The sequence below is a fragment of the Ustilaginoidea virens genome, chromosome 5 (genome assembly GCF_000687475.1).
Source record: "Ustilaginoidea virens chromosome 5, complete sequence".
NCBI classification, from domain to species: domain Eukaryota; kingdom Fungi; phylum Ascomycota; class Sordariomycetes; order Hypocreales; family Clavicipitaceae; genus Ustilaginoidea; species Ustilaginoidea virens.
Window position 1 is genome coordinate 3261168 of NC_057320.1, and position 21258 is coordinate 3282425.

General features: G+C 54.1%; 3 protein-coding genes across 3 annotated transcripts; 2 read left to right on the top strand and 1 right to left on the bottom strand.

Moving 5' to 3' along the window:
- Positions 1-12687: 12687 nt before the first annotated feature.
- On the top strand, positions 12688-13244 carry UV8b_06672 (uncharacterized protein; the record flags this gene model as incomplete). Its single annotated transcript, XM_043144169.1, has 3 exons — positions 12688-12704; positions 12766-12893; positions 12982-13244. The coding sequence occupies 3 exons, from the start codon at positions 12688-12690 to the stop codon at positions 13242-13244; spliced, it is 408 nt and encodes a 135-aa protein (XP_043000104.1).
- Positions 13245-13753: 509 nt separating this feature from the next.
- Positions 13754-16734, bottom strand: UV8b_06673 (uncharacterized protein; the record flags this gene model as incomplete). Its single annotated transcript, XM_043144170.1, has 5 exons — positions 13754-14486; positions 14639-15875; positions 15939-16118; positions 16191-16509; positions 16570-16734. The coding sequence occupies 5 exons, from the start codon at positions 16732-16734 to the stop codon at positions 13754-13756; spliced, it is 2634 nt and encodes an 877-aa protein (XP_043000105.1).
- A 1124-nt stretch (positions 16735-17858) lies between these two features.
- UV8b_06674 (uncharacterized protein) lies at positions 17859-21210 on the top strand (the record flags this gene model as incomplete). The annotated part of the gene is made up of 3 exons (XM_043144171.1): positions 17859-18616; positions 18697-20911; positions 21007-21210. 3 exons carry the CDS (start codon positions 17859-17861, stop codon positions 21208-21210), a joined length of 3177 nt encoding a protein of 1058 aa, XP_043000106.1.
- Between the last annotated feature and the right edge of the window lie 48 nt (positions 21211-21258).

Sequence of the window (21258 nt, forward strand, 5' to 3'; positions counted from 1 at the left end):
TAGGCGACAAGTGCTGATGCGAGCAGTCGGTTATCGTCCAGAGTGGAAAGGCTTGCAGTTTTGCGCTGCTGGTACCGGACACGACTGGAGAGGCAGATTGATGCTTTGTGAGGCTAGAGATGCGCGGCAGCACCAGGCTGACTATTGAACAATGAGAGCGCAGGATGTGACTCTCCCACCATCTGAACAATGAGCGTCGTATATCCCAAGGAATGTCGTCAAATCGCGATGCAATACCGGAGCAGTTGGACGAGGTAGGAAGAGTAGGATATTTGGGGGGGGGACCAGAAGCCAGCCGAGGTCAAGAATGTAAATTTGGTTAGTGGCGATGATGGCCTGCGTGACAGGGCCGAGGGTGCGCTGGGTGCGCAAGCGGCAGATCAACTTGGGTGGGGTGACTCAGCGAGAGAGCCCAGTGTTAGTATGGCGGGAAAATGCGTGGTGGCTAATACTCCTACCGAGCAGCAAGCACGGAGTACAGGGTCAGTAAAAAAGGGATGCGAGTCCAAAGTAAAAAAGCTCCAGTCTCCAGCGGGACAAAGTGACGCGAGGTTTGTTGGGAGGGAACACCCACTGCGCAGGCCCGGGTAATGGCTTTCTTTTCAGTTGAAGCAGCTGAATATCGGTCAGTTTAGACAGGGTTGTGGATTAGGCTTCTGCAAGAAAGGGCGGTGCAAAGAGAAGGAGCGGTTGAGGCAACACTGGCAAGAGCGGGACGCCGTCCAAATAAAGTACTCGTAGTCTATGGTATGTGGTTTTCCGATGGGCTTTGGGGGGGGGAGAGAGAAGGGGCGTGTAAGAGAGGACGGTGTACGGAGTACCAGGCCCAGCCAGCATTCTTTGGCAAAGGAAACGGCGACCGAAAGAGCTTAGGGTGTGGTTAGGGGTGGCTCCAATGAAACTGGGGTTTTTTTCTTGACCCTTTTTACTTTTTTTTTTTTTTTGGCTGTCAGAGAAAAAAAGCGAGCTGGCAGTGGGCTGACAGGCTCCCCACCCCTCCCGGCCAAAAAGGAAAAAAAAAAAAAAAATGAGCGTAGGAGCCCTATTAGAGGGGGGGAGCAGCCGGCTTGTCCTGTGAAGCGCTGGCGTGCTGGGAATTGCATCGAGAGCCCCCGCTCCCCCTCCAGAGTCCAGACGCGCTGGCACATGGAGGGGGATGGGGGAAGCGCCATGGTGGTGGGATGGGTGAGCGGCCGGCCGAGCGGCTTCGACATGTAACGCGCCGCCAAAACATCCTACGCAGACAACACCCCGACTGAAAGAAAATGTAAAGAAAAAAAAAGGTCGCCGAAAATATATCAATATGGTTGAGTTGACATGCTCCAAAGCATTATCCTCACCTCAAAGAGGCACAGCTTTTGTCGCATTGTCCCATTGTCGCAGAGATCACATCTCCCATCATCGTTTTCATCCACGCTGGGGCGTGGCAAGCATTGAGGACAAAGTTACTCCGTACCTCGTACGTTTAATGGCCGTGCCCAAGTTGCGTTTTGCAGTCAATGTTGATGATGATAAGGTACCTACCTAACGTAAGGTAAGGTAATGTACCTAGGTACGTACTGTAATTTCCGCCCGGTTTCCGTACTCTGGACTCGGCATGGATCAAGCCCTGGCCAAAGCCAGCCCGGCTCAGCTACTGCAAGTTCCAGTCTTTTCGCTGCTACAAAGATTCGAACCAGGCACTGGTTTTCCAGAAGCCCGGCTACTTGTTTCAGAACGAAACCTTGCTCACTTGACTGCTCAGCAGTCAGCACTCGCACGCAACTCAGTACGGAGTACGCAATGTTGATGGAAGCAGCGTGAGAAGGACTGGGGGCGCCCTTGTCCCCTGTCGGGGGTTTCTTGAACTGGCAAAGCCCACAGGCACAGGATAAGACGCGGGTGTGCGGGTTTGTACCAGACTCAGACTTGTACCTGATGTCAATAGTTGCCAACCGCAAACAGCGACTTCGATCCCCCTTCCCGGGCCAATGTCATGTCAAAGGTTTGACGCTTGTGTGCTCAGCTACCCGAAAAGAGAGGGAGGGGCCTGAGTCGGAGAGATTTGAACATTTGAAATGCAAGTTCCTAGTCACGACCCAGCTCCAACAAAAGACAAAAGCTAAGCTGGCTTGCAGATGGCAGCAGGCGTAAAATGCCTTGGGTACCTTGGTACTCGCTTCCCATGGGTGCAGTTGTACATATGTACCATACCTTACCTACTAGGTAGGTAGGTAGGTACCTACCTACCTAAGGTACCTTACCCTAACCTAGCAAACAGAATTCAACAAGGCTCCCGAGACTCGACTCGTAGGAACGAGTCTGGTATCACTCAAACGCTGTTGAGAACAACAACCAGCCCACATCCAGCAAGTCCGAACACCGGCCGAAATCTGACCATGTTTCGGCATTGCATTGAGTTTAATTAAAGCGGGCAGGGCCAAACACCAAGATGCGCCATAGCCGGGATTTTCAGCCCTCCAGATTTGATGAGCAATTAATTGGGGAGAGCCGAACTGAGTGAGCCTCGTCCCACGGAGCACGCCAATTCTGTACAAGTACGGAGTACAAGCAAAGGTGCAGCGTTTCCGTCCGTACAATCAGCCCAATCAGCCTCTTCCAGCTCCCCTCGCAGATTCCATCACCTGACTTGTTGACGTTACCAGGTCCAGGCACCTCCCGGGGTTGGTTCTTCGTGGGATACCCCCTCCCTATTTTGAATGCAGCGCAGCGCAGCGCAGCGCAGCGCAGCGTCTGAGCATCAAGACTGATACATTACTTACTGTACCGTCAAGGCACCTGGATCCATGAAGATGCATGGTCGCATGGCGCCATACTATACAATGGTCTTGAGGTGAATATTGCACTGCGCATCAGTTCACGCTTGCATCTGGTTCCGCCTGCTGCACGCACCTGTGTATCACGAGGTATTGGCATTGAACAGTGACAACGCAGCAATCGCAGCAACGCACGGCTTACCCAGGGCCACACGGCCAACCGTGCCTGGCCGAGTCGTGTAAGGGTTGAGTCACCTAGACAGGTTGGCGGGTATATGCATCGTCCTGCCGCAATGGCATCAGTCAAGCATGCAGGTCAACCCTTGGACACTCACCAGAAGTCGCCTTACCTGCCAAGGAGGTTGCGCACCATCTCGGCGACGGCATGTGCATGCCAAGGTTTTACGGAGTCGGTCGTGCGTGCCCAAGCCCACTTTCCCTAGGGATTTGGCATGGGAAATCTTGATGGGGTGGATTGCCTTGTCATTCACGACCCGTCTCTTGGGCAGGCATGGGGGGGGGGAGGGGGGCGCCATGGCGGAACCCGATTCGCAATTTGCATCGGAGTCGGTCAGTAAGGAGCCAGAATAAAAAGAGAGCGGCCATTCAGGAAAGCCGCCACCACGGGAAACGGAGGGAACAGGAAGAGGAAAGAAAAAAGACCGAGACGTACGGAGTACACATAGATGGATGACAGACGAGAGACGGAAGCCAAGGTTGAAAGTCACATATCTGAAAGAACGTCACGTCACGCTGGCACTTGCATGCTTCATCATGTACCAGGCAAGCAAGCGGTCGGTCGGTCGGTCGGTCATTCACCCACCTAGCAAGAAAACTTTATTGCGGGGGCTCTTCTTTCCTCCTTTCCTCATTCCACTTTCCCACTTGGTGTGTGTGGGATGACGTAGGTGTCCGGCTTTTCTTTCCAGCGCACTGGCCACACACGTTGACGCCCAAGAGATGGAACTTTGCAACTTTGCAATTTGAACAAGTGGGGGGCGGGGGGGGGGGGGGGGGGGAGGAGAAAAAGACGGTAAACTACAGTTGACGATGAGAAAAAGCTGCGAGGAAGGATGTGCCTGCCGTATGGAATTGAAGCCAGTCCTACCATGTCAAGGAGCAAATGCCTGCAGGAGTCCTGTGTTCGGAGTATCCGCAAGGTAAATACCAGACCTAAGGTAGGCGGATATTGCAAGGCACAGGTACCTAGAGGTGCATAGCGGTAGAACATTCCAATAGGTTAACCTTGAAGGAAGCTGGTGCGTGCAGCGGAGTTGTAAGCAGCCTGGCCCTTGCCCGTCCATGTGGCAACTGGCAAATAGGGGTCAACTGTTACCCTTGCCGCCTGGCGGTGGATTGGGCGGGCTGATGATCCTCGCATGAAAAAGCTGTGCCTCCGTGCCTCACACCCCCCCCCCCCCCCCCCGTACCTCCTGCTACGTGTGTTTAGGTCGTATGTCGTTGTAGCTGGGGGTCTGGCGTTTGACCATGTAACAACGCAAGGAACCCGCTCACCATGACAAGCGAAGCGGCGTTGCGGTGTTGCGGCGTTGCAGCGTCGCAGCTTGTAGCCTGTATGTGCCCTGGGTACCAGGCAGTTCAAACGCAACGCGACCTGTTTGGCGGCCTTTTTTTTTTTTTTTTTTTTTTTTTTTTTTCCCCCCTTCTCATCTCACCCTTGTCCTCTGTACACCTGGTAGGGAGCCCCTCATGGATTTTCTCGCTTTCCTCAAGTGGGGGGTTTCTTTGACTTGTCTCGTGTCACAAAGGACTCATCATCATCATCAACAAATCAGAGAACCCTGCTGGGTTGCGTTCAATAAGGCTTCGGCGGGAGGGGGAGGGGCAACTGGGGCAAATGCGAAACTCGACTCGGACCCAAACCCAGACCCGCTCGCTGGTCGTGGGCCTCGTGGTCCAAGCTGGTTGCCTTGCGTCGGTGAGCCACGAAATCCAGCGACTGCGCTCCGTCATAATCGTCGAATTTCGATGAGCATACTTCAGAGTCCGCAGTATATGGCACTCGGTCCACACTGGGAGGTTTACTCGACTTGCACTAGCAATAATAATAATGGTCACACCTGCGTCAACGTTGCGTCTGTATCCGTGTCTCCTAGGACAGCTTATTACGATTCAACTGGTAGGAAGCACACGGTCTCTTGCACACATAAGGTTTCGTCGTGACGCATTTCTGGGCCGAACTGCGTATAGCCAACAGGTACCTACCTACCTAGGTACCTAGGTACCTTGATCATTACCTTATCTACTAACCTGGTACCTGGCTATCCCACGTCAACTACTCCGTAGCCCAGACCGCGTCCACTCGAGAAAAAGTTGTAACCGACTAGAATTGGGTCGACGGGCGGGATCGTGTCAAGCACACCTGGCCCATCCGTACAGCGGTCATGTTTAGGTACCTACCTTGGGTACCTGGTATCAAGCTGGGGCGTCGAGTTGAGTCTGGTTTGGCGTCAATAGTAGTGCCTTGCACGGGTACGGAGTACCAACCCAGCCTCTTCAAGTGCAAGGACGCCGCACGGTAATTCTGTGGTCAAGGGGTTAGGGATTTCCGCGCAAGCTTTTTGCTTGGTTGCAGCTGCTATCAGAAATTAACCAGCCGACGCAAAGTCCAGTCGTCTTCAATCTTTACTTACCTCCTACAAGGCACGTCGTCGAGCATGATATTGGCAGGCCGATTGCCATTGTGTCTGGTTGGCCCTGATGCGGGGTGCGTTCAAGCCAAGGGCTGGGTCTGGGCTAGGCTAGGCTAGGCTGGGTTGGGCTAGGCTGGGCGCCCTCGAGCTCCACATGTTGCGGCGGCCACTTGCTCAATCATGAAGCCTTTTTTTAAGGTGTGGAAGTGCATGAATGAAGCTGGCAGTCACTACCCAGGTACGTCCCAGGTACGTGCTGCCCCCGTACACATGGACTTGCCAAGTGACACACAGCCACCCGCCTTTTTTTTTTCCTCTGCTTCTTTTCAAGGCAAGTGCAGCAACAGCTGTATCACGGCTACTATCCGCATAGGAGGTAGCTTTGCAATGACAACAGAGCAGTCTTCACAGTCTTCACAGTCTTTGTAGTGTCAACTTGAGCAAGAGGACTTTTGGTGCCGAGTTTGCTGTTTTCCCTTGTTTTTCTGGCTCCGTGAGCTGAGCTCTGATCCGAGCCACAGGCTCCGCAAAACCCGGCTGGAACCCAGCCAGCCAGCCAGCCAGCCAGCCAGCCAGCCAGGAGATTTCTCCCAACGCCCCAGTGCGCTAGTGAAGTGCGGAGGAGATTGTCCATGCAACCCGCGTCGACTGACTTTACCTGTGGCGCAACTCTGCCATTGGCTTGGGCTTAAACGTCTGGTGGGCCGATAACTGATAACAAGCCCGATGCAAATGAAAAATGTGCCGACGTAGCACGAAATGCTCGGCGTCACGAAATGCTCGGCGTCACGAAATGCTCGGCGTCTTGGTCCTGTCTGGTCGTCCCCAGCCTCCTTCGCTCCAGCTGAAGCCACTGTGCGTGCCGCTCCTTGTCATAAATGCTTCAAAGACTTACGGACTGCCCGGGACCCAAAACCTACTCTGAGCGGATAGACATACGCCCTTCTTGCCGCCTTGTTTGAAGCCGGCCGATGCTCTCAAGGACCCCCAATTGCTTCGGCGGTCAGAATAGGAGTACGGAATAGCCTGCTTGCTTGTTTATCCGTTTGCTGCAAGCGAAGCATTTGACTCGCCACTTTTTTTCTGCCCATTCATTTTCCTATTTGGCCCCCATCGCAGAAAAACGCATAGAGAGATCTGCATATCTGACCAACGATGCTCCTCGAGAATTTTTTCATGGGTTTGGTCATGTGGTCTCCGTAACTGCGAAGCTCATTGCTCAACAAGGCAAAGACGTGACTTTTCAGAAAACGGAGAATTTCTGCTTACCCGCGCGGTGGAATGGGTCAATGGCTACGGTTTCGCCTGGCCAATGGTTGTCCGAGGTCGCTCTGATGGGGTTCATTAGGTACCTCCCAAGTCAAGCTCACCAAGACCTTCAGCTGTTGCATTTACCGCAGCATCGTGGCTGGAGCAGACATACCAAGCAAGTCGGTTTCAGGCATGGAAATATGCCTGTGACTCATGTCTGCACGGTCACAATGCGCCAAGCACCAAATCAGAGACGGTATCGCCGCCTTCTCCAGAATCAAGCACTCTTACTTAAGACTTAACTCACTCCGCAGGCACCCAATTCAAGGAGCATTCGGCTTCATGTTCTTGACAACGTCTAGCGACGTACATTCGTACTACCTTGGACATCGGAATCTATACTCCGTACTCCGTAGAGTAGGCGGCTTTCGCAAGTAACGCGGCAATAACCGCGGCTGTCAATAAAGCCGATTGCAGGTGATGGGGTTACCGAGAAACTTTGCCCAACGCTACTCGGTGAGCAAGCTTGGATCGCACACCCAAGAATGCGTGGCTTTGTTGAATGGTATGGAAATGGCTGTCTGCCTGCCTCCTAAGGAGGTAGGTACGGGGTTGGTACAATACCTCTACGGAGTACTCCGTATACGAAGCATGAAATATGAAGATGATGCGGATTGGAGTCGGCACATCAGCTAATGTGGCGTCCGTTTCATCTTCGGGCAGCCATCTCGGTTTCTCGGCAATTTGCATTCAGGAAAAGGCAAGAGCGCGCTCGCAAGGGGGGAAGGAAGCTGGTGCGGTCACTGCAGCTTCTTTGGGAAATTGCTCGCAGGTGCTAGGAACCATGTCTGACGCTCGTTCACCCCCTTGATGATGTGTCATTCTGGACCTTGTAGTTGCGTCGTGAGGCAGCTGCATTTTTAACCATGGTAGGCTGGGCTAAGCATTCATTCCTATTTCTTTTTTTTCTTCCTCTGCGTGCAAATGCAACCTCTGAAAAGTCTGCTGCCCGATGGATGCTTCGTGCTGCGGCACTCGGTCTCGGTGGATGCGGAGGCATTTTCATCAGGGTCAGCATCGGAATCCATAAATGATCAACCCTTCTTGATGAACGCAAAGCGACAGGAACCATGGCCAGCACCTGCCTCTTATTTATGGTTCTACGGCCAACAGTTCCAGTCCTTCCATTACCCAAATTGTATCTTGGATTGATTCCTCAGGCATGATGCGCCATGGTTATGATGCCCATATGGCCTGAGTACCTGTGTGGAAGGCACGAACGACCAGAAAGGAAGACTGACCGAGGCGGCACCACCGTCTTGGCGCATGATGAAAAACGACAGTGAGGAAGCTCGTAACATTTGAGCACGAGTGGCAGACAGACCAGCCTTTCCTGCACTCTTCTGGCTTCTATCTCGCTCTGCTTACTGCCGCTGGTGAGCGCGTCACCTACAACGCTCTTGCAAAGGTGCAAAAGTGTATCTATTTTCTGCAAACATAGCGCTCTCAAGACCCAACTGCGGTCAAGAAGCCCAGACCAACACCAACGACATGAAATCCCAACCATTATGAGTCAGAAAACCAAACGAAGCAACGCCAGAGTATGTACGGAGTATGCGTGCTTCTAATGCCCGGTACTGGTATCTCTGTTGCTCCGCTTCGCGATGCAAGAACAAGGACCCAGGGTTAGCAGCATGACCTGCTTCCACGACGTATTGGCGCGACGATGGGGCTTTTCACCGACATTTGCATTGCACAAGCTCAAGCGTCAAGGTCATGTGCAAGGTCTTTGTTGGCATGAAACGGCCAACCAGATTGCACCAGCTCCTCCAGGACTAATAAATCCGGTCCACGGACAGGGCTCGAGTGCCCGACCGCCCTCGCAAATCAGGCCCCTGGCTAGTCCGTAAAAATGCTGAAAAAAAGATGGCGGCATCCATTTGCACAGGGAACCGGAAGTACCAGCTTACGGGCGGACACCTTTGAGAGCCTTGCTACCTCATGTGCAAGTGCTTAAAAAAGGGCCAGTCTTGTTCTTTGACAACGAAATGCGCCTGCTGCGCACGTGTCGCGGTGGAATTTGGAATGTCATGGTCGCGCTGTGGTTTACGACCATTTCTGGATCTCGCCCTCCCTGGGGCAGCCGATACTAAACTCAGTGGACCTATTCTTCAGGCCTGACGTCACATTACATTGGGAGCTGACATACCGCTTGCCTGCTCGCATTTGGCTGTCATTGTTTCCGTATCAGCATGTCAGTCAGAGTTCCCTTATTAGCGATTGGTTTGACAAGACCAATCCAGGGGAAGCAATACGGCTAGAATATCCCCAACTTTCGCCACGGAAGATTCGAGAGCTCACACTTTGATTCCGGGTTTTGACAAGCTTGGGGGAATGAGCTGACCAATGACTCAGTTGGAAATGAACGTATGGCGCCGGAAGGTCGAAACCCCAGTTCGTCTACGGGAGCCCTTATGGGCAGCTAAGGATTGAGCTGAGGTAGTCAACGCGAATCATGTCGCAGCCCTGTTTTGCGTTGGGCTTGAAGCTTCCCTGCTGTTCTGGCTCAGGAGGTTGACAGCGGGGTTCGTGGAAGCCTCCGTCGTTGCAATACGGAGAGGGACGCAAATTGAAAGCGCGACTGGTTATTGCTGCAAAGCTCCCCTGCCATATACGTCCGGAATCCGGGAATTACATCCAGCTTGTAACACTTACCTGAGCCTGCATACGCACATCTACCCACATTGTCACATTCTCACAAGCCAACCACAGCCATTGCCAACCCCACGATTTCCCCTCACGTGGGCATGCGCGCAGGAAATCGTGTCGTCTGATGGATGGCCAAAAAGAGATTGATTGAGGGCCTTTGATGGTTAAGCCCGACCAAGAAGAAGCAACGAAAAATGGTTGTGCTCAGAACTAACCCGCAGGCTCCTGAAACCGCCAACGGGTATTGGCCATCGTCCTAGACATCACATCACAAGTCTTCCAGCGATGAAGCCTGGTGCACGAAACCAACGATTTCATCGGCAGTGGATACGGCCACTAGACATGATTGCAGGCGGGTGACGCGATGCCAGCATCTTCCCAGGATGCGAAACGCCCCTTTGCTATTTCATATCGCGAGTTCCTGTGACGGCCAAGTTGGCTGACTTGATCCAACCAAACCTTGGACCTCGGCACCCTGTGTTTGCTACGATTACAGTAAAGGAAAACACGGGAAAGATGAATGGTCAACCAGGCTGCGCTGACAGTTGCGGGCTGCTCCGTACATACCGCGTGTTTTAACGAAGAGACAACGGAGAATTTAGTGGCGACCAAGCAATTGCCGGATGCCCCTTTTCGACCAGGGAGGGAAAGGAGATCAGCGGCCTCAGTTAGCCGTTGTTGGCCGGGTACGTGCTGCGGAGTCCGGACTACCTACCTAAGTTAGTGCCCCAGTTCCAACCGCTCAGGGCTCAGGGCCAGGGGTCGCTCTATGGTCAACCCAGTTCGGCTATTGTTTCTTTCTCTCGTATTCTTTCAGGCTTCTGCTCAATAGCAAGGTCGGTCGACCCAATGAGAAGGTTCGTGTCTCTTGTTTTCGTTTTCTTGCTCTTCGGTTGGAGAAAGGCTCGCAACCCCCGACCTGATGCGTGGTGGTGCGGCTACAATTGACTTGATGTGGCCCTGTTCTCGATGGCATGATGTTGTGTGAATGTACAGATATATGGAGCAGATAAGAAGCACGGGGCTTTCCGGGGGGTTAGCTCGGGGGACTTTGTGACAGAAGCAGCACAATGAAACTCGGGCTGCGTCATTGGGCAGAGCTTGTCGTGCCTATGCTACAGGAATCCCCCGTTTCCATATTCATTATTGACTTCCCGGCTTGGGGGACTAACCTCTCGGGTAGCTATCTATCTGTATGGACATCATGATAAGGGCTTGCCGGTACCCGGCACCGTACTATTTGCTGCAAAGCCCAAGACGGCGTTTCGACTTACTTTTTCCATTTAGGTGCGGCGCAAGCTGACGAAAAAGTCACTTGTCTCTTGCGAGCAGCATGGTGAGTAGGTACCGAGGCGCACCGCGTCGAGTTGGTTACGTCTGTGATTTGAAATCACAGGTTAGTTACAAGTATCCGTACCGACATACGGAGTACTCGGCAGTACAGTAGTACCCCAAGGCTGAGGCTCGCAGCAACGAATGTGGCAGGTGGCTGGGTTGCTTCAAGGTCGCAGCTGCATATCATGATGACGGGGGTGTGGAAATGTCTCGCATCAGGGCAGTATCGGCCTGCTAAGATCAGCCTGACAGCATGACGTGGAATGTTCAGATTCATCTGAAGTCGGCATTTCGGTGAAAAACTTGATCGTTCGTTGAGTGCAAGGGGGTGGGGGCAAAGAGGGAAGAAGGGGGAGAAGGTGAGGGAGAAAGGGGTGGGAAAAGGAGGATAAGAGCTGGTTCCTAAACGCAAACGCCAGGACGAACGAGCACTCTACCATGTGCTTGGTATGGGAGGTTGACTTGCACACTGAACGCAAGCCGTTTTCCACACTTGACACCCCCCCCCTGTCAATGACTAGGTCATTCGGATATAAGTGGGTGGAATCGATGAAAAGGAAAAAGGGCTTTGGCGTCCACGTGCTGGTGTGCAGATTAACTGGTCACAGTCACATTTGGAGTTTTGCGGAGTCCAGACACACGACACTCGATTTTTGCAAGGATCACAGAGAAGCACACCTCAACGCTCGCTCGCTCACTTATGCACGAGGCGCATAAGCCGCCCGCATCGCATCCATCCGCATGGGAAGGGAACTCCCGCCAGGTTACATGGTGGAAGCGGGTAAAGGAACCTAGGGGGGGGCAATCACCGGCGGTCAAGAACGCTTTCGCAAGCCGCTTCGCCAGGGTTGGTTCAAGCCATCTGTGACGCCCGTGGCAGCGCTCTGCCATGCAACTATGCTTCGGCATGACGCGGGTCAAGGCGAGTTGGCTAGTCCAAAGCAAAGCGGACTGCTCGAAATTCGACCTCTCTTCTTCCTTGGGCGAGGACTGTCGGAGGCATCATTAGAGACCTAGGCTGTGAGGAGTAGTTTATGGCCGTGCAGGAAACAGCAGCCTTTCCATCTACATGAAGATTTTCTACCGAAGGCACCTCGTCGACATGAAGCACCCAAACTATACAAGTCAGCAGTCGAACGACCTTGTTCTTGCCTCTTGCCCGTTGGCGAAACACCGAATGACGAGAGACAACTTTTCTCCTCACTTATTTCTCAGGGATGGCCGGATTGATAACCAGTGCGGGTGACTGCTCGCTTTGCGGGGTACCGAAAACGAGTCAAGGACAGACGCTTCTTCTCAATTCAACAAAGGATTCCGTGGTTGGAGTTTTGCCTGATTTGGGATTGTCGCTTCCAAATCTGATGGCCACCCCCCCCCTCCCCCCCCTCCTTCGCCCCCTCCCCTTGCTGCCAGCTTCCATCCCGGATAATCGAAAATGACAGCCCTGTGCGGCCCTTTTGCTCATGCACCCTGCTCTGTGTGGGAATACGGGCAAGTTGGCCCAGCTTCTTTCTCTGGTTGGGTTTGACGAGGCTGATGGGTGGCACGGATGCTGTGTTGGCAAGTTGGGTACGTGATGCGGATGGGGCGGATGGGGTTGCCAGCATTTGCACACGCCGTCAAGCAGGAGCAGGCGCACATCTGTCTGCAAGCGCTGCTGCGCCTGCAAACTGCTTCTTGCGGATGGATGGCCGATCTGCGCGGACGGGGGCATCAGAACTGGGCTGGCATGGGGGGTGGGTAGCAAGCAAGAGGGTGCTTTGCTTTGCTACTGGCCCTGGCCCACTGGAGATGGCCTTGACCTGGTCACGGTCACCTTGTCCGTGTTCCACGTATCTGGGGACACATGGCAAAGGCCCTGTGTGATTTTGGCGTGGCTTCCCTCCCCTCCTTTTTTACAATGCCGAGCTCGCAACGCCGACGCTCGTACTCCGTCCCGGGGACAGACAGCTCTATCCAGCCCGCTTGTCCCCTCCGGTCGAATGCGTACTGGGCTTGGGTGAGTGCAAGATTCCCTCCATTTTCCCCATCATACACACGGAGGGCTCATTATCCCACAGGGCAGCGCAGCGCATGCTAGTACAAGCTGGAGAGAGTCGGGACGAGCCTCAACATCAACCGTCATCACTCATCGCCGTCGCATCTCTGACAACCGCCGCCAATCTGGAAAGCTGTTTCACGGCGCAAAGTGCCTCCCGGCTGACCCATCGAGGAACCCCCCCCCCCCCCCCCCCCCCCTTTCCCCCCCCTTCCCCCTTCCCCCCGCCCCAGATTAGCAGATCTTCTTTTCCCCTTTGACACGCCGGTGGCCGACCGGGGCAACAACGACCAACGCTCAACTCGACCTCCCCATGTTACACGAATGGCACCCCCGGAGAACAATGCCACAAGGTGCAACGAGGGGATTCCTTCTTGCAACGATACATTGCTTCCCCCGTCAAATAACATGGAGCCACGACGGGGTCCGTATCCCATGACTTATCACGCCACAGCCTTTTTGCACCTGGGCCCCATGAATGAGCCCGACTCTGACGTCTGACTTGTGACTTGTGACGCTTGACTCTCCGAGTCCCGAGTACGGGACAGGTCGGTGTTTCCCCAGCCGTGCAGGGCAGCCAGGGTCTGGTGCTCGTTTCGCGTTTGCCGTCATCATCAACTTACGATTGCGCACTGCCCTGAGAAATCGGCTCTCATGGCCGCAAGGGAGGCGGGCCGCGGGCCTACAAGATGCCAGCGGCTCGGGTTACTGTGGCTTCAATCTGAAACGAGCAACACGTAGGCCTGCGGGCATGGAAAGCGCACGCGGTACCCTGATGATCGGCCCGCTGATCCTCATTTGCAATGTCGTCATACTACCGGGTTGCACGCGAAGCCTTCTTCTTCAAGTCGGGTACTCCGTACGCGACGTCTGTCCCAAGCGCTACAGACCTAAACAACCGTACGGAGTACTACCTTGCCATGCCATTTTATTTCACCTTTTTCTTTTATCCCCCCTCCTCAAAAGTCCCAACCACCTCCCGTGATGCTTTCAATGCCAATGCCCGCCCCCTACAGGTCTACCGCCGGGCACGGCGTGCTTCGTATCTCCCTGATGGTTTGCCTGGTGCGCGCGTTGTCCTCGAAACTAGCGTGAATAAGGTCGACGACCTCGTCCTCGTTCCAGTAGTAGCTCAGCCTGTCCTCGCACCACAATCTGCGGATGCCGCCGAGGTCGCTCTGCAGCACCTCGCCCAGGTACTTCAGCCGCGGCCAGTTGGGCGCGTACTGGTCCGTCGTTGACGCCTCGTCGCGGCTCGCCCGGGCTGCCCCGAGCTTGCTGGGCAGGAACAGATCGTCCAGCGCGGTGGCTGCCGCGATGAGGCTCGCGATGCGGTAAGCCTCGTCCTGCCCTATCGACGGCAAATCCAGCACGTCGGCTATGACGCGAGTCGCCAAGGCGTCGACCAACGACCCGACCGCCTGCAGCCAGACGGACCGGGCCAAGATGCCCTCCCAGAGAGTCGCCATCTCCCTGATGCGTCTCGTGCCGGCCTCGAGCGCGGCTGCCGCGTCCTCTTGCTGCACGACGCTTTGGGATGCGCCCAGGAGATCCTGCAGCACCGTCCTCTGGACGTGCATTTCGTTGGCGTAGCTGCGGTTGGCAAAGTTTTGCATCGTCTTGACGTCGTTGCCCAGCCGCAGCATGTTCCGCGCCCGTGCTGTAACATCCTGGCGTTCTTTCCACGCCTCTGAGAGTTTGGACAATTCTTCCGCAAGATACACGGCGTCGTTGTACAGGTACCTGGGCATGCCTTGGTCAGCATATTGGCTGGCCAAGCCGTAGACAATGCTGAACAGCGTAGAAAGAATGACAAGCATGACGACGCAAGAGGCAGGGAGTACCGCCGCATTGATCACAAAGCAAAGAGGACAAGATAGGGCCAGAAAACTCACATGTTGCCTCCCTCAGCCAAGGCGTAGTAGTATGGCGAAATAGCCCTGAAGAGCGCCAATATCAAGGTCGGCAAGCTGAACAATCCCGGTGCGGTAGGCGCGATGAGGCGATATTCTTCCCTTCCCTGCGTCAGCACGGCTGCGTTCTCCAAAACCGTCACGATCAAATCCATGACCGGTTCCGGCATCGATGAGATGTGATATTTCTCTCGGAGCACTAGTTCTCTCTTCTCCTCTGGGGCGGCAGCCTTGGTTTTTGGCTTCTTCCCGACCGGCTTTGTGGGCTCCGGGTCCCCCGTTGTCGTGTCGTCCTCGCCCCAGCCCCAGGCGTCTGCTCCGGCGTCTTCATCCTCTGCAGCGTCGGTTTTGGACGCTTCGGCACCCTCGTTGCCTTGCCGGTCGGCAGCCTCGTCGTCATCCCAGCCCCAAGCGGCGACGCCATCGTCTTCTCCTGCCGTTGTTGCTGCCGTTGTTGCTGCCGTTGTTGCTGCCGTTGTTGCTGACGTGACTTGCGTATGACTTTTTGCCTCTTCTGCGGGCTCCTCAGCGCCCTCCTCGTCGTCCCAAGCGTCATCCCAGGCAGCTCCCCAGTCATTGGCATCTGCTGCGGCGCCGGCGCCGGCGCCTGTGGCTGCAAGTTCTTTGCCCTCGGACATGGTCACCATATGCTTCTCAATCCTTTCGACCTGCTTGGGCCGACCAATGCCACCGGCAAGCCTAGTTCTAATGGTATCCAGTGCTGTTTCTCGGCGTCGAGTGAGCCATGTCATGTGTGCCTTGTCTGCCCATTCGCGCAGTTCCTCAAAGCCAGCATAGCCACTTGCCTCCAGGGCGGAGCAAAAGATTTGGGTCCTGTCAATCATGATTTGAAATCGTGGTATTTCCTCCAGAGAGCATGGAACCGCAGGATTCAGCCACTGCTGAATCAACCGGGGAATCAACTCGGTCACCATGAACCCACCCAAGATGTTGAGCAGCTCCGCAGGCAGCTTTCGTGACACAAACGAAAATACTGCTTCGAGATCCAGTAGCAGAGATTCAATGGTGCCGTCACTGTGGCCGGTTAATGCGAGCTCGTCGCCACAAACTTCAATCGCTTTTGCGGGTTTCTTGGACTGGTCCATCCTGGCCGAGACTATCGCGCCATCTAGGTTCCGCCAGAGCTGCTCCATGCGCTCATCCGTTTCCTTGTAAGCATTCAAGGCGATGACTGCTTCGGACAGTGTCATCCCTCCCTCTGTCAGACGTTAGCATCTCGACATGACACATGCAGCATGAGAGACGGTGCTGATCGTCGTACCAGGCAGAGATTCATGAATGGTCATTCCACCTCGATCCACATCAAGCTGCACAAGCTCTTTCCATATGTTATTGAACACCGTGTGGATGCTTGATTTCAGTTCAGAAGCTCGGTGATCCAGCAACCTAACGATTCGGCAGGTTTTGCTTACACCGACCTCGTCGATCAAGTTCCGTGATTCTATGCAATGTTACCAACGATGTGCTTTCCGAGCCATGAAATTCATTGCAGAAAAATGGCAGAAAAACATACGTTCTAAAAGCCGAAAAGAATCGAGAATGCGTTTCTCGTTCCGTGCCGCCTCAGTCTGGTCCAAAAGTTGACTTAAGCCCGCAATCTTTGTCAAGACGGCATGAAGCTGCTGACTGTACTGCACTTCTTGGGTGAGAAACCGGGTCTTGTCTTGGGCATCTCGTACCAGCTCCCCCGATATGTCGGGAGCTTCAGATTGCCGCACAATGTCGTTTGCTATCGTCTTGGAGCGAACGATGTCGTCCTGCAGAGTCTTGGCATTTTGCGCCCACGAGCTGACGTCGGTTTTTATTTCCTCATTGATGGCGTGAATTTCGGCCTATTTTGCGGGTGAGCCAAGCGTCCCAGACATTCTTGATTCTGATTGCAGCAAAATCACCTCTAGTACAGCCTTGGATCTGTCCAGGGCCTCAATGGCAGGCTCGAGGTCAATGTCGGGCACGGGCGGCAAGACTGAAATATCTTCGGGGAACATCCCTTCCAAGGAAAACGTGACGATGGCGTCACTGAGCCGCTGCGGCTCCGTCGCCGCGGCCATGGCCATGGCTTGAAATGAGTCGGAGGGGATGGCCGCCCTGGACTGTTGGAGGCATAGATGATGCTTGATGATGATGCTTACTGGGTTCAACGGGTGTAGCGACGGGGGCGCAACGGGCCAAGTACGCCGCGACCGAATGTCCTATAGCCCTATGAGTGTCTCATTTGCTGCCCGATGGTCCCGTGCTCTGTTGACTGCTCTGTCGTGGTGATGAAATCACACAGGTAGGCAGGCAGGCAAGCAAGCTGTCAAGTTTCCCAGCCAGCACAAGCACAGCACAGCATGACAGCATGACCAGGCGGAATGTGGCTGGGTGGTTGCCGCAGGCCCCACAGTAGCCTTGGGCACTGGGGCTGGGGCTGGGGCTTGGGCTGGGGCTGGTGCGATTGTCCGCGCTGAAAGCTGCTCGTTCAGGGAAAGCAATCAGCCGGCGACGTGCGAGTCACAAGGGGTTGCAATACATTTCACCACCACCATCATTACGCAGTCGCTGTTGTTGCGTCCAGAGGGAAAAGACAGCAAGGATAGAATACCTGGAGCCTCATCACAACGTCAAATCCTTGCATCCATCCTCCTCAGTGAAGGTGGGAGGGAGCCTGACGACAGCGGGGTAGTTCCTTCCTCCAACCCCTCCAACCCAATCAATCCACCAATCCCACCAATCCACTAACTAATCCAGCCCATCCAGCCCTCTCTCAATCTACCTGAAGCCGAGATCTTCAGATCTTCAGGCACTTCGAGGGACCAGGGCCGCTTCTTCCATATATCTGCCGTCAGTGAAGGTGAGTTGGCATCATTGATACCCTGGCAAACCGCAAACAGCATGGAAAAAGCGAAAGAGCTACCGAGCAGAATCTCGTCATGATGGCTTCTCATTTCCCGACCCCATGTGTTTTCCCAGGCACCTTTCGCAGAAAGACCTCGCATGTCAGCAGCGATGGCTACTCCACGTCTCGAGCCTTGTGTGCTTTTTTGAACTCTGCAAGAGCGCCAATTCACGCCCAGTAACGGTCAAAGAATGAATGGCATCAAGCCCAGTGGCTTCCTTGGCCCTATCTCATGTCGTTGGAAATCAGGTTGATTCGTCTGGAATCTTGGGTTGGCTGACGATTTCAATGCACAGTCTCACCATGCCGTCCACGACGCTATCGTCTCAGTTCCGCAAGGTGCAGAGCTTCAAGATAGACTATGCACCTTGCACCATTACTCATTATGTGTCGGAGCGAAGTGGCATGCATGTTGTCGTAGCTGATCGGCAAGGGCCCAAGATAAACGGATACTTTACTCTGGCGACGGAAATCTTGGACGACTCGGGCGCACCACATACGCTGGAGCACCTCGTCTTCATGGGATCCAAGAGCTACCAGTTCAAAGGCCTTCTAGATAAGCTCTCTTCCCGAGCATACTCTGGCACCAACGCTTGGACCGCGACGGATCACACGGCTTACACACTAGAAACCGCGGGTTGGGAAGGTTTTGCCCAAGTTCTCCCCGTCTACCTAGAACACATCATCCTCCCCACGATTACTGATGAGGCAATCACCACTGAGGTTTGGCATATAGACGGCGGGGGAAATGACGCTGGCGTCGTGTATTCCGAGATGCAAGCAGTGCAGTTCCGAAGCGCCGAGATCATGGATCTTAAAGCTCGCCGCCTCTTGTACCCAAAAGACGTAGGCTTTCGCTATGAGACCGGTGGAATGACTGATGCCCTGCGTGTCCTCACACCTGAGCGGATTCGCCAGTTTCACCGGGACATGTACCAGCCGCGAAACCTCTGCCTGGTAATTGTTGGCGAAACCGACCATGGAAATCTATTGCAAATCTTGGATGATTTCGAAGAAAGCATAAAAGATGACATCCCTCCGCCGGATTCCCCTTTCAACCGGTGCGTATAGAAAGCATCTCCATACGTTAGGGGTTAGAAATTTCCTTGACTAACTGACCGGCTGTGACTGTCTTGTCCAGACCTTGGCTGGACTCTGCTCAGCCTCCTGCCCTTGGAGAAACCATTGTGACCACGGCTGAGTTTCCCGAGGAAGACGAATCAGTTGGTGAGATCCTCATTGGTTTTTTTGGCCCCAACTGTGTCGACCTAATTGAAACATCTGCTCTCAACGTTTTGCTCACTTACTTGTGCGGCTCATCTGTTTCTGTCCTCGAGAATATCCTTGTCGAAAAGGAGGAGCTCGCCAGCTCGATAACGAACTGGTGGGAGGCCCGACCAAATTCCGTCATTTGGCTTCAACCGACAGGTGTTGCGACGGATAAACTAGAGCAGGTTGAGAAGCGACTGTTTGAGGTTTTGAGAGACGTGGCCTCGAAGCCGCTCGATATGGACTATATGCTCGAATGCATCCGACGAGAGAAGCGCCAGGTCAAGTTTCAGGCCGAAACTTCAGAGTCATTCTATTCCACAAACATCATCACGGACTACTTGTTTGGCAAGCGAGATGGCTCAACTCTCCGAGAACTCGCCTCTCTGCGCGAATACGACGTTTTGGAGAAGTGGACGGATGAGGAATGGCGAGCTTTTCTCAAAAAGTGGATGGCGGATGCCCATCACATATCCGTGCTCGGCAAGCCTTCGCATGAGCTGGCTAAAAAGATGAAGAGCGACGAAGAAGCCTTCATTGCGAAGAGAAAACAGGAGCTAGGCACAGCTGGGCTGGAGAAGCTGGCAGCTCGTCTCGAGCAAGCCAAGAAAAAAAACGACCAGCCCATTCCAGCCGAGATAATTGATCGATGGAGTGTTCCCGGCACAGAGTCGATTCATTTCATCGAATCCGACACTGCGCGATCGGGCTACGCGCGATCCATCGGCTTGGGGACCGGCCCGGCACAGACAATGATTGATTCTGCCCGTGATGGCAAGTTGCCCCTTTTTATCCAGTTTGAGGACGTGCCGACGAGCTTTGTGCATATAAACATCCACCTCGGCACCTCGGAGGTGCCAGTGGAACTGAAACCCCTCATGTCCATTTTCAGCGACAACTTCTTCAACACTCACATCATGCGTGATGGCAACCGAGTCGATTTTGAACAGGTTGTCATGGAGCTTGAACGAGACAGTATTGGCTACGGCATTGGATCTTCCCGGTCTTTCGGAGACGCTGATGGGTTCCTTGTTCAGTTTCAAGTTGAACCCGACAAGTACGCTGCCGCAGTCAAGTGGTTGCGAACCATGATGTTTGACTCTGTCTTTGACCCCCAACGCCTCCAAGCAGCGGTCAACAAGGCGCTGGCCGACATTCCCGAGGAGAAGCGCGATGGACGTGGAATGGCTGCAGAGATCGACGCCGCCATTCACATGAACAAGTCGTCCTTGACCGTGGCCAAACGCACCCTGGTCAAGGCTGTGTATCTGAAGCGCCTCAAAAAGCTCCTGAAAACCGAACCACGGAAAGTAGTGGATTGGTTCAACACGATACGAAAGTCCCTCTTCACCTTTCAGAACATGCGGTTTCTGGTCACTGCCGACGTGGCGAAGCTCCAGGATCCAATCGTAACTTGGAATGCCCTCGCCGAGGTACTGCATGAGCAGGAGGACATGGTCCCTATCCCCAAGTTCGTGGATCTGCTCAACGATGAAGGGCGGAGGCCCGGCTCCGTTGGGGCCACCGTCGTGCCGATGACCACGCTCGACAGCTCGTACTCTGTCAGCACTGCATCCAGCATCACGTCCCTCTCCGACCCCAAATTTGCCGCCATCATGGTGGCCATTGGCTATCTCGAGACGGTAGAAGGCCCGCTGTGGAATGCAGTCCGAGGCGCTGGTTACGCCTACGGCTCCTACTTCTCGCGCAACATCGACTCGGGTATCCTGTCCTACCGAGTCTACCGATCTCCGGATGCATACAAAGCCATTTCCGCGTCCCGCGACGCCATCCAAAAGATTGCAACAGGGGAAGTAGCCATTGATAAACATCTCCTCGAAGGTACGGTCAGCCAAGTTGTCGTCATGTTTGCCGATGAGCAGGCTACCATGTCGAGTGCGGCGCAGCGAAACTTTATCCAGAATGTCGTGCGTGGCCTGTCCAAGGATTGGAGCAAGGAGGTGCTCAAGAAGGTCCGGGACGTGACGGCGGACGAGATCCGAAGCGTATTGAGAGAGTACATATTGCCTTGTTTCGAGCCTGGTAAAAGCAACGTGGTTATTACCTGCGCCAAGCTGATGAGCGAGGTATGTTTTTTTTTCCCCGTTTCCGTCAATAACGGTGCCAAAGAATGATGGCCTCAAGAGTTATTGCGCCGAGTAAGTACTGACTATTCGTCTAGAACATGGAGACGGCTTTCAAGGGGATGGGATACAAAGTGCAGACGCACGAATTGAGCCATTTCCACGACGACTACGGCCTAACGGCTGGACAGGAAGATGGTGATGATGATGATGATGATGATGATGATGACGAGGATGATGATGATGATGATGAAGATGGATCGGAAGGTTCTCGTGATTCAGATGGTTCAGACGAGGACTAATCTCACAGGATTCGAGATATTCAGAGCACGAGAGCACGGAAAGAGGAA